The 14121-nt window shown below is 33.2% G+C and overlaps 1 protein-coding gene across 1 annotated transcript in view; it reads left to right on the top strand.

Moving 5' to 3' along the window:
• Positions 1-14121, top strand: part of LOC145685992 (UDP-glycosyltransferase UGT5-like) — a 72172-nt gene that overhangs the window by 44798 nt on the left and 13253 nt on the right. Inside the window, exons 2-4 of the mRNA XM_081758803.1 lie at positions 1201-2024; positions 4796-5021; positions 6861-7080. Of these exons, the coding sequence (XP_081614929.1) occupies positions 1206-2024; positions 4796-5021; positions 6861-7080 (1265 nt within the window). The 5' untranslated portion in view covers positions 1201-1205. The remainder of the gene's footprint in view (positions 1-1200; positions 2025-4795; positions 5022-6860; positions 7081-14121) is intronic.

Here is a 14121-nt window from a genome sequence, read left to right as displayed (position 1 = left end):
CAGTAACATTTCAGTGGTGAATCAATTTTAAATTTAGTTCTAGAATATTCATTCGTTTCCTAAATACTTGCAAAAAAAAAAAAAAGCGTAAACATACATCAGGAGTTAAATTCCGAAATTGTAAACTACGCTAAGAAAATATTCTTATTTTTTCCTTTGTAATAATTTGAATATAAGTATCACAAACAAACGATGATTCGAATTTCTACTGTGGATTCTTTTCGTCTTTGCTTTAATAATATAAGTCATTTGTGTTTGTGTATGTGTGTGTGTGTGTGTGTGTGTGTGACAGAGAGAGAGAGAGAAAGCGAAATAAATGACCCCACTTCGCTCCGTTTGAGTGTATCAGCACAGCCACATAGCTTAAGCTCCGCTCTATTTCCTCTTCTCCCGGGGTTCAGTCTGCCGAAAGAAACACATTATGTTTTCCGTCACGAAAAATATGTGATTACATTAAACGTACGAGCAAACATTTAAAAGGCTGCTCTGTGAGATAGGCGATCGTTATAAAGAGCCAAGTCAGAACATGTGAAGAGAGTAACATTAAGCATCGTGACTTACACTATATTGCCAAATCTCTCACAGACATCAATCAGGGTTGCAAACTCCATATTAAAATATTTTTTTCTTCTGTTATTCCATTCCTCATTTGTGTATAGAAATAAAAGTCCATAATTTTTCTTAATTATTTTTCTTCGTATTAACTGTGAAAGCAGGTGACTTTGTGACTATATTACACAGGCTTCGTTGTAAGAATGAATTAAGGCTGTTTTTTTAAATACACTTTCGTTAAAAAAAAAAAAAAAAACTTCAAACATAGACCTAGATTTTCCTTGGACGCTTGAGTTACTCTTATTGGTTGGGATTGAAAAAAAGTTGATAGTTTTCTGTAACTTTAAAACAAGGTATGTTTCATTCTGCCCCATTGTACTATTTTACAAACCAAGGATACCCATCCATTTTTCTACATGTCGCAATCCCCTAGATTTACCTTTACATGTTTCTATAAGACAGCAGGTATTGCTTCTAATTCCAGTGGCTGGTCCTACTCATCTTTCGACTTCTTGTTATACAGAAATTATATTGTAGAGTTTTGAACGTATGATAATATATTAAATTTATTTTTGAAATGATATATATGTATTGGAGACTAAAAAAATGCATAAGTTTTCATAAATTTTCCTTTATTTTGTTTTACAGACGTGATGATGTGGAAAAATGTGTTCATCTTTTCCTTGATGTACTTCATTCAAAATGTTCAAGCTGCTCGTATTCTAGCGTTATTTCCATATTGTTCACCTAGTCACCTCATCTACTACAGACCTATTCTTGAAGGTCTAGCGGACAGAGGGCATAAAATTACTTATGTGGCACCATTACCACTTATGGAAGATGCAAACGCAGCGAATATAATACAACATGTACCTGAAGGATGGATGGACTACATCAAGAAATCGTTTCCAAATATGGTTGAACTTAAGAATAATGGAAAGAATATTGCCTTTTACATGCCACAATTTGGACTAGCAGCGTGTGAGTTTCTTCTAAAGAGTCAACTGGTGAAAGAAATATTGGCGTCTAAGTTTGATTTACTAATCACAGGTACAATCGTCAACGAATGTGCTCTTCCCTTTTCTTATAAACTACAAGTACCTTACATTACTATTACATCTGCGGCTTTAGTGCCTTGGGTTGATAACGCCGTCTGGAATCCACAACCTTGGTCATACGTATCAAATTTGTATTTACCATACAGCGATCACATGACTTTTTGGGAACGCTTTTACAATACATTTTTCTCAATAGCTGTACGAATAAATCGAGAATATTTCTATTTCAGTGATATGGATAAATTAATTAGGCGTCACCTTGGAGACGACGTACCTTCATTGTCAATTCTTGAACAGAATGCTAGTCTTGTGTTTGTGAACAGTGACGATAGCATTGACTATCCCAGACCTAATCTTCCCAGTGTAATTCGTTTAGCAGCTACTCACTGTAGACCTCCAAAGCCATTGCCAAAGGTAAGCTAGTTTAGGTGCACGATCAGTTTTGCTGTTGACCAATGGCGAATCTTTTCTTTGTCAAATAATCTACAACATTTGACTACAAAGATCCAATACTAACGATGGTACTCTGCAACTGCTAATGACAGAAAATTATCATGTAAGATTAGTGCTATGACATACTTCTTTTGCTGTTACAGGACATGTGAAAATTCGGTTGTCTATTACGGTACTCTTCAAAAATCTGTCATCTAACAACGTTCTATAACAGTAATAACTTAAGCAAGATGGACAAAATACGTATCCAAAGTACCTTTAATATCGAATACTACGGTCATAATACGTACGAGGGTCGTTCAAGTCAATCCGGGATTTTAAAAAAATAAATAAATAGAAGAACAAATTTCAAAGTGTGGAAAGTGGATTTATTTTTCCACATAAGCTCTAGCAACAGTTAACGCTTATCCCAGCGTTCATCCAGGATCAGCTGCTCCACACGCTGAATGTTCTCAAGAATGACTAACGAGGGCTGTGATCCACTACGACCGGTATCGTCAGTAATAGAGATACGGCCATCTTTGAAGCGCTTACACCATTCAAATGTCTCACTGCGACTGAGTGTCTCATCACCGTACTGAGCCTGAAGTCTTCTGTAAATTTCAGCAGGTTTTATGCCCTCGTTCACTACAAACTTCATCACAACATGCTGTTCCACGTAGACGTTCACATGTTGTCCGCCATCTTGAATAACGGTCTATCCAGAAGCGCGGGAAATGAGTAACAGGACACAGGTGCTAGTTTCTACTGCATAAAAAACCTCCAGCCTAGGCGTCCATTTAAACCAGGAAAGAAAAAAGTCCCGGATTGAGTTGAACAATCCTCGTATTTCGAACGGTTAAAATCTAAGATAAAATGAAATTGAAAATTTGACTTTTTTCAAAGAATTATATTTCAGAAAAGTTCTTAGATAAGTATTACATTCAATTACGTACGCGGTTTTCAACATACCTAAAGATTTTAATCCCGTCCGTAGCAACTTGATATTCGTATCTCAAACCATTTGGCAGACATGAAAAATGGTAAAATTTGATATATTTTTTAAAATCCCATATTTGTGGAACTTTTTAAAAATGAATTTTGAAATACTTTTCTTCTATACCATTACAACAATACTTTTTAATAGGTGAAATTACACTAAATTGTCGGAATTACATAATTTTAAACAGTGTTGCAAACTTTGTTTTTATCATATAGACAGAACGGTTCGAGATTTTAAATTACTGGAAACGACATTGTGATCTTAACATCTATAGGAAACTATCTATGAAATTGGATGGGGTTTATTTAAGGAGTTCTTCAAAATAAAGGCTTTCAAAAAGAAGTCAAATTTTTAATTCCTTGTAACTTTGTACGCATAAATTCGAAATCTGTCGCATCATGAATATATTATTAGATACTAAAGTACTTTGGATGTGCATTGCCTCGACTGTCTCACTTGCGTCATTACTGCTGTAGAGACCACCAAAATTTTGGTGTTTGCGATATTATAGCATCCTTAGTCTGCCACACTGAAAAAGAAAAACGTATAATCTTGCAAATTTTCGTTTAACACGTAGATTTGAAATCTGTCATAACACAATGCAGTATTATAAAAAAAATTGGATAAGTATGATATCCAATTACATAGACGACTTTCAATGGACATAAATATCTTAATGTCGTTTACAGCGGTGTATAGCGAAAAGGAGAGATTATAATATGGACTATTAAGGCACACTGTGATTTAGAATAAGCTCTTAATGACAATAGTAATGCTATACTAACATGGCAGTGTCTCAATTTTCATACTCAAAATTCAACCGTTTTCTAAATTTACTATAAGTAGGTAGTTCCCTTACACTTACGGTATTGGTACGGCTTTCCAATCTTGTAATACATTGATACTTATACTTTTGAGACCGTAGTTCAATTGTGGTATTGGTTATCAAAAAGTTCTATCTATGTCTTTGTGTGTGTACATATTATTTATTGTACTTGAACAATTGTGATAAAAGTTGATACCGTAGTTGTCAAGTATTCTGTACATTAGGCAGTTCACTTTAAACGGTAAACATAAAGTTGATTTAATTTTAACTAGTAAGTTCAGTTCTTCAAATAATGGTTCTACATGCACAATGATCTATCTCTTTTTCCTTCCTTTTCATTCTTATCGCTGTCTTGTAAATTATACGCTTATGTTTAAGCTGGGCACTCAAGTTTCTATCCAAGCTTTGATCTCATATAAAAGATATGAGTGTATAGATGCATAGTAATATATTTTTGATATTTTCCGGAAATATTTCTGATATAGGAACATTAAGTGAGTAAATGTTCCTTTTTTTCTAATTTCAAAATGATTATAATATCTATCAAGTGACCATTAAGTACATGTGTAGAATTGTGCATAAAAACAATATCTGACAGACAAACAATACTAGTAAAAATATAAACTATGCAGAAACAATACCCTGCTGTTCGTTGTTGGTAATAAATTGACATTTACTAATCAAAATACTGAATGCTCAAATAAAGTTTGATTTTCGTAAAGAAGAAGAAATTTAGAAAGCTTAATTTCAGAACTATGCCAATTTCCACATATATATTTTGTCTATTCACTGAAGATGGTTATATATACATAACTAGGTGTATATCTGTAGAGAGAGAGAGAGAGAGAGAGAGAGGAAGAGAGAGAAACGCTAAGTAATTTTGTACGTTACAAGATTAACGTTTATGACTTTTAAATTTAACAGGATTTGGCAACATTTGTTGAAGAATCAGACGAGACAGGATTTATCGTATTTTCAATGGGTTCTGTAGTAGCTGAAAAGAATTTTCCTCAACACATCCTTGTGGAGTTCATAAAAGCCTTCTCAAAGATTCCACAGCGAGTGGTTTGGAAATGGAATGCGTCACCGCCTTCTGGAATAACACCAAATGTCAAATTAGTGAAATGGCTACCGCAGCAGGATCTCTTAGGTAAGATTAACGAAGAAACACACATATAAGATAGAACTTTTCTCAAATATCTTTTATTTTATGTAAGTGAATACGTATGCAGTAAAGCCTTATATTATGGGCTTAATTCTATTGTGCTTAATTCATACGTAGTGTTCCTAATCCAAAATTTCCGTCTATCCCTTCACTCTAGGTCTTTAATTTCCAGCATATCCCTATTTTGAAGCACGTGAAAAAATGTGCCTCTATTGCTGTTCTAATTATGGTCATTGTTAAAAAAACCGATTAAAGGATAACCGAACACCTGTTTCACTCGGCGCGCTCTGGTTTGGATAATTTCCAGCATACGCCTGTTTTTGAAGCACATGAAAGGTATTGCTTTTATTGCTTAGTACTTCGTAATGAGTTACTGCGAGCACTTTTGATTTTGATTGGTTGAAATTAAGTAGTAATTGCCTCTAAATTCATCTTCTTATATAATTAATAAAAATGACAGTTGTGATAATTAAAATAGTAAAATGAATTTTAAAAAATTGACAGGTAAATTTTACAAAAGTCAAGTCGAGGCAACTATCTCGTCTTTCCAGAGAACAAATTTCATGAGTTTCTTCACAGCTTGCAAAAAGAAAAATTCATTACACACAAGACAAATGACAAGTTTTTAGAATTCCCCAATTATTTTATAAAAATCCTGTATGTAAATCGGAACAGATACAAATTTTGAGCTATACAAAGATGTTTTTTAAAAGAAAGAAAGAAAAGAGTAGTACATCACTTCCAACCTAAATTTTTCACTGAATTTGTAACAAAGGCTTAAAAAACAAACAGTACTGTAAATTTGACACAACTCTTTAAGAGAGAAATTCATATTCGAAATAAATTACGGAAGTATACGTAAAACACCATTCGCAAAAGACAACATAAACTTCACAGTGTTGGTGCAAACAAGAATGCAAGTAGAAACTTTTACTAACAACATGGCAATCATGTGAATAAAAAAATATAAATAAGATGAAAATAAGTAACATAAATAAAAGTGGTCATTGTGAAGGTAGACCACGTAACAATTCGTAATCTAGGAGAGGTGAAATAGAAAATACTGAGGATATTCACAGTCCTTGAAGAGAAGGCTGAAGTGGGTATCAAGCAACATAATTCTCCACTGTCCTAGCTAAATGAAATCATTGCAGTGCGGTGTTACTCAGCAACTCTCACACAAGTGATCTACCAGTTACAAGATCCCAAGCGCCGATCCAAACAGCAGCAGCTAAGAAAATTCTTCCTTTATAAAATAAAATGTTCTGCTAACACTTCTTTAATAATTAAGTGTTATTTTCCTTTTTCATTATTTTTACATAAATAAAAATGTATATAATATTATATTAACCTATTAAAATCAAAGCAACAAGATTGAGCGAAATTTATTCAAAAGTAATAGACTAATAAATGATAAATCGAAAACAAAAGATGGAGCGTCATGAGAAAATGCTGTAGAATATCGGCCAATTATCTGACACTTAGAAAACACTTTTCAAACCAATAGCATCCATTTGTCCAAAACACAACGCGCAGAGTTATTCTTACTACTCTGTTTTCTCTCTTGCAATTCCTTGCTTTACACACGCAAAATTAACAACTGACCAGTTCTGTATATTTCCGGCGAAGCTGTTTTCTGACGTTTGTCAAATATTCACGTACATTTTGATATTCAAATGGCACACTTAAACAGGGAAAAGAAATAAATGTATAAATGTTATTCATTTCCTAATCGAAACAGAAAAAAAAGCTAACAATGTATAGTAATAGCAGTTTACTAGTTATGTTGATATATATTTATGTAATTTGTATTCATTCTCGCAGGCCATCCCAACATAAAAGCATTTATAACACACGGAGGATTACAAAGCAGTCAGGAAGCAGTGTACCACCGGGTTCCAATCATAGGTATTCCAATGTTTGCAGACCAGGCGTGGAACATAGTCCGTGCTAAGAAAGATGGCACAGGTGAAATGCTAAATTTTCCTGAAATTACCGCAGATGCTATATTAGAAGCATTAGATAAAGTCGTAAATGATAGCAGGTTAGTTTCTAGTTCATAATTACATTGACTTTCCATTGGTATTATTTCTCTAGGTACTACTAAATTCGTGTAACATAAGACTAAGCCAGTTTACTAATATATTTTCTATTGTTCAAGCTTTGCTTTAGTAGGCTTAAATCCGATTAAAACTACTCACTGAGCAAAACAATACGCTTATTGTAAAAACTAATAACGTGTAACAGTTTCGCCAACTATCCACCTGGCTTCATCAGACACTATAAATACACAGGTAATGACAGATGTTATATATATATATATATATATATATATATATATATATATATATATATATATATATATATATATATATGCCAAGTTTAATTCATTAATTAACTTCGGCATAATACACTGGGGATCTGCTGAAAATAGTTTAAGCACTTTCCGATTGCAAAAGAAAGAGATTAGAATAATTTTTGGGTTACCCACAAAATTGACATGTAAAAAGGTTTTCAGAGAAGCAAAAATTTTAACACTCCCCAGCTTATACATCTATAAATCTATTCTTTTTACTGTGAAAAACAAACATCTTTTTATCTTTAACAAAAATGTTCATAGCCATAATACAAGACAAGGTAGTGACATATTTGTGATGCATCAAAAATATGCTAATATAAGCAAAACCGTGTACATGAATTGTGTCAGATTGTATAATAAACTTCCTCTGTACTTGAAAAATATGACCAATGTTTCCATTCTTGGTAAGACTTTATATAATCTACTCACTGAAAAGTGCTATTATACAATTAAAGAATATTTAAATGACTCATTAACTGAAGAGTTGGTAACAGATACTTACCCGTGAGTACATGCCTGGTGTGGTACAAACAGTTACCTAATTAGATGTAAATTGTCATGTTTTTATACTTAGTGTATCCTATTTATGTGGTTTTATATTTTAGAAAGATGCATGATGTATACCTCTGGTACTTGACAATATTGTATGTTTTTTTTTTTTCTTTCTGACAACTATACTGCTTACATGAGAATTTCTCATACTTTGTAAGCTAATGAAACAGGCAAATAAATGAATGAATGAATGAATGAAAAGTATATATATATATATATATATATATATATATATATATATATATATATATATATATAACGCTGTCTCTTATTTATATATAATCTATCATTACCTGTCTATTTATAATGTCTGATGAAGCCAAGTGGATAGTTGACGAAACTGTAACACGTTATTAGTTTTTACAATAAACGTATTGTTTTGCTCAGCGAGTAGTTTTAATCGGTACTAATATATATTCATTATTAACATGTTTTATCAAAATATCTAACACTGATTCAGCTACGTAAATCCATTGATGATTTCAAGGGATTATTTTCCTCTGGAGTTCACGAAATTCATCCCAAGATATCTTTTTTTATCGTACGCAATGTAAGTTACAAATAATTTCGCAGCACTACTTTTATCTCCGTGTGATGAATGTTGATCCCCTAGAGAGAAAAAATGAAATCTTTAAGTTTAACGTCCCACGGTTATGCCGGTTAGGCTAAAGGAGACGGTGATGAGAAATGAGTGAAATGGTGGAATGAAGAAAGTGGGAGGAAACGGGAGAACCCCGAGAAAACCCACGAGCACGGTGTTTCTCCACCACAAAGTCCACACGGCGCGAGCTGGGATCGAACCAGGGACCCCAAACCCCCTTAGAGACAATCTTCTTAGGCTACCACTGCGTGGACTGCCTGGACTTCAAGAATTCATCATGAGTTTAAAAAGAAATGGACGCAATTCTTCCAACCTCAGAATTATTTTTGATCTCCTTAAGTTAGATCGTTTCGAGAACCAATATGGACGACGTTAGCTATATATGACCAAAATAGACTTACGAATATGAAATAATCAATGGACTTACCACATCAACAGTAAGAAAAGTAGAGGACACAATGAATACAATTTTTTTCGGTCTACCGAAAATACGCCGCTTTAAGAATTAATGGGCACGTCTTGGTTACACGACGTTGAAAATGAATAATTATCAAGGAACTTATACAATACTGTTGTTATTATTATTATCAACGAACTTCTCCAATACTATTATTATTTTATTATTTCTTATTCGAACTGATAGTCAAACAGATGTTACTTACTTGATCTTGCAAAAGCATTTGATAAACTTCCACATCATTTAAGCCTATTAATAAGTAAGCTGTACAAGTACAAATTATTTAACCATATAATAAAATGGCTAGATTCATATTTAAGTAACAGGAAATTTAGATTTAAGTATAATAGCTATACTTTCTCTATTTATAACATAATATCTGGAGTAGGGCCTACCTCAGATTAGTTCTAACTTGAGTAACTTGCTGTTTTTACTTTATGTAAATGATTTATCTGGTAAGTTAACCTGTAAATATTTTATGTATGCTGATGACATTAACATCTTTGATGAAATTAATACTGTTCAAAGATCAAGTTATGTTGCAAGAAAACATTGATATATTAGCTAATTTCCCATCTTTGTCAGAGAATAATTTCCCATCTTTGAATATTGCCAAAACTCAAAGTATAATTTTTTCCAGGAAAAGTGATCTTTTGTTTTATATAATAAGTAACCAGGAAATTGAATATGGAACTTATGTTAAAGATCTAGGAATACAGAAACACTAGATAACAAATTATTATTTCAAAAACATTTATAGATAATCACATCTAACGCCAGAAAAAAAATTAGCAATGTTAAAATAGATTCGCCGTATTTTTTTCAGATATTAATACTTGCAAAATTCTCTGCATGTATAATGTACGTTCTCATTTGGATAGGTACAGTGGTTTGGAATAATGAAGCCAAATATTTTGTAAATACTATTGAATCCATTCATAATAATTTCCTATCCTGGTTAAGATGGAAGTTCAAAGATTTGAGTTTGTCTAGTACATCTTTTGACTTTAGCCGATAGGCGATATATTTTTCGATCTTAATTTGTTTCATAATATTATTTATGGAGGTGATGCTTTTGTTTCCATAAGAACTCCTTATTGTAATACTAAACATTTTGTTCCTTTTGTCTCTAACGCTTTGCTCTCAAATCATCTATTTATAAAACCATTGATACTTCAAATAAATTTTTATTCCATTTTAGACATTTTCCAAACTAAATTTGTTGAAGTTCGCTCAGAACTTATTCAGTTATTAAAGAATTTTTAATATAACCTATTTGGTTTAGTGTGGTGCCATTTTAGAGATTTTTTCTTTGCAAAGGTTGTTAGTTTTGACTCTTAACCATCTCTCTTTCTTATTCTTTCATGTTTTCTTTTTATGTTTGATTCCATGATCGGATTCTGCATGATCTCACTTCATCTTTGTTGATGTGAGTTTTTATTTATGATATGTTATATTTTATCTCGGAATGTAATCATTTCTAAATTTCTTGTATGTTTATAATTTCGACTGGATGTGCAGCTTGTGTGAAGTATAATTTGCCTATTGTCAGGTATATTCTGTGACATTGTTGTATGGGTTTCATTGCATGTGTCATGTACGTAGTGCCTGGGCGTACCTGTGGCTGTGTATGTTGTTTGCTGCCTAATAAATAAATTTTAAAAGATAACCTTATCTATCTATCTATATATCTTTCTTTCTCTTTTTCTTTCTTTCTTTCTTTCTTTGTTTCTTTGTTTCTTTCTTTCTTTGTTTCTTTCTTTTTTCTTTCTTTTTTTCTTTCTTTTTCTTTTCTCTTTTTCTTTTTTTTTCTTTTTCTTTCTTTCTCTTTCTTTCTTTCTTTTTTCTTTTTCTTTTTTCTTTCTTTTTTCTTTCTTTCTTTTTCTTCCTTCTTTTTTCTTTCTTTCTATCTATCTATCTATCTATTTATTTATTTATTTACAAGCTATCATTATAAAATGAAAAACACTTCATAGTACTCAAAATTACTTAAACTATGCTTACACCACAAACTTTCTAGTGAATACCATATCTTGACCTAGTGAATACCATACCTTACTTCAGTTATCTCCACATACTGTAAAGAGAAAGATACGAATCTTTTCTGATTTTAGTAAAATTCCATATATACTCGTGAGAGACTCTGACATAGGGATCAATCCATCTGAAGTGGTCCAAAGATGGGGAAAATGGTATCTCGACCATCTCCGAAAATTATAAAACTTTGAGTGTGATGAACCTTGTGTATGAGAAGGTCAATAACATCATTCACATTGTCGTATGTACAATTGTTTCAGAATGGCGGCCATCTTTGTTGTCAGTGGAATGTCTTTTTTTTTGCAAGCGTTTACGAAAACTACAGTTGCTTAGGATTGAAGTATCACACGAACTCCAAACAAAAATGAATGTTTAGAGAAGAGAGTGAGGTACACGAAGAGCATACAATCTTGCTTCTAAATAAATATGCAGGGTTGCAAACCAATACATGAAATTACCAGAAAAGGTACAGAAAATTACACTTTTAAAGGGGCTGTATTTCAGAATGGCATAAACTGAGGGGTTCATACGTTTTGTGCTGAATACCATTGCATGTAAAGAGTCTGCAGAAATATACATAGCTATAATACTACTGGTATCGTAGATTTATGGGGGTCCGAAAGTTGAAGTTTGTGATTTTGATGCCACGTTTAGGGCGTAATATCTCAGTAGGGCAAACTGCTAAAAAATTGCTGCTTAGGCAACAAAGTAATTCTGTATGTGAATAAACTATTGCAAAAAAAAAAAAAAAAAAAAAATCATGACTGATATTACATGGAGAAAAAAGTAAAGACATGGTAAAAACGCGAAAAAAGCACGCGCGTCATGATGATCGTAGCCCGGAAAAATTTAAATATTTTGATATGTTTCATGCTAGATCTCAAAAACTACGCATGCTTCAGCAATTAGGCCCGCTCTTGCTTGTGTTCAGTTGTGCAAAAGCTTGCGAGTGGCGTTTGTTCCATCTTTTTAGCTCCATGATCATTGTCACGTCTTATATGGTAAGGGGGTTAACTCCCCCTTGCACCTACGACACCCACCGTCGAACTGGACCGCGGTATTAAGGCACTTAATGTATCAGCAAAGTATCATTGAAGCCCAATTCCAGTTACGGAAGTTAGTGCGTTCACAAGGTTGCGTTACACCTATCCTATCCTATCCTGCTGAAAATGGCGTATTTGTAGAAAAAAATTTAAAATGATTGTTGTTTCCTTTCTCTTCTATACCATTACAGCATTAGCTTTTAGTAACTGTAATTACAACAAGTTCTTACAATTGCACGATTTAAGCAGTGTTGCACACTTCAGCAGTGTTTATCATATCTCCGGAATGGTTTGAGATATCGAAGTGCTGTAAACGGCAAAATAATTTACACATCCATTACAAACCACACAAGTAACTAGATATGATACTTATCTCAGCATTTTTCAAAATAAATGCTTTCAAGAGAAATTAAAATTTTCAAGCCCTGGTAACTTCGTTCCTATTAATTCGAAACAAGTCATATTATGTCCATGGTATTTAACACTAAAGTACTTTTTATGTGCATTATGCTGTGCGTCTCCGTTATGCTGCATTTGCGATAGAGGCTTCTGAACTTTGGATGTTTGTGATACTATAACATCCTTAGTTTGCAACACTGAATAATATAAGTGGTATTTTAAGTTTACACTTGACACGTTAATTTGAAATATGTAATAATCTGACGTAGTGCCATTTGAAAAAAAGATAATTTTATATTGGGTTGGCAACACTGTATGTTGAGTCTTTCTGTCTAATACATACAAAGATGTCTCACTTCTTATAGTTGTTTCGTGCAAAGTTTCGCTTTTCCCTCTTTTCGTTTGACCGTTATAGCGGATGGTCAAGATAAATTAACCACTCTGTAGACGTAGCAATGATTATGGAGCTAAAAGATGGAACAAACGCCACTCGTAAGCTTTTGCACAATTGAACACAACCAAAAGCGGGCCTAATTGCTGAACCATGCGTAGTTTTTGAGATCTAGCATGAAACATATCAAAATATTTAAATTTTTCCGGGCTACGACCATCGTGACGCGCGTGCTGTTTTCGCGTTTTAACCATGTCCTCATTTTTCTCTTCCATAGAATATCAGTCATGATTTTTTTCAATAGTTTATTCACATACAGAATTAGCTACTTTGTGACCTAAGCAGCAATTTTTAGCACTTTGACCTCCTGAGATATTACGCCCTAAACATGGCATCAAAATCACAAACTTCAACTTTCGGACCCCCATAAATCTACGATACCAATAGTATCATAGCTGTGGATATTTCTGCAGACTCTTTACATGCAATGGTATTCAGCACAAAACGTATGAACCCCTCAGTTTATGCCATTCTAAAATGCAGCCCCTTTTAAAGTGTAATTTTCTGTACCTTTTCTGGTAATTTCATGTCTTGGTTTGCAACCTTGCATATTTATTTAGAAGCAAGATTGTATGCTCTCCGTGTACCCCAGTCTCTCCTCTAAACATTTGTTTTTGTTTTGAGTTCGTGTGATACTTCAATCCTAAGCAACTGTAGTTTTCGTAAACGCTTGCAAATGCAAAAAATGACACTACACTGAATGCCCGTCATTCAGGAACACTTGTACAGTCCACAGCAAAAAACCTGCAACATGAGCATGTGTAAGTTTATTGTAAAATTACGAAATCTTTTGCTCCAAAATAAGTGTGCAGGGGAGAACGCTGAGGTTTCTCGTGGTGTGATTCGTGCCACTTACACGTTATGTTGATTCCCTGCGCTGTTGGGCGTAGTTTCACAATAAACTTACATGCTCATGTTGCAGGTTTTTGCTGCGGACTGTACATATGTCAACGTGGAATAGTGTTATTGACCTTCTCATACACAAGGTTCATCACACTCAGTTTTATAATTTTCGGAGATGGTCGAGCAATTACCTCTGGACCACTTCGTATGGATTAACCCATAGAAAAATACTGTTTCATTTACTTGATATATTTTATTAACATTAGAAAAGTTCTATATTGTCACTTACACATTCTATGGAAATGAATGATATAATTTTAAAACTAAAAGATATGCTTTGAGA

Source organism: Thermobia domestica, chromosome 5 (genome assembly GCF_964235325.1).
Source record: "Thermobia domestica chromosome 5, izTheDome1.hap1.1, whole genome shotgun sequence".
Classification (NCBI taxonomy): domain Eukaryota; kingdom Metazoa; phylum Arthropoda; class Insecta; order Zygentoma; family Lepismatidae; genus Thermobia; species Thermobia domestica.
The sequence above is the reverse complement of the archived record's forward strand: the minus strand, read 5'-3'. Positions and strand labels throughout refer to the sequence as shown.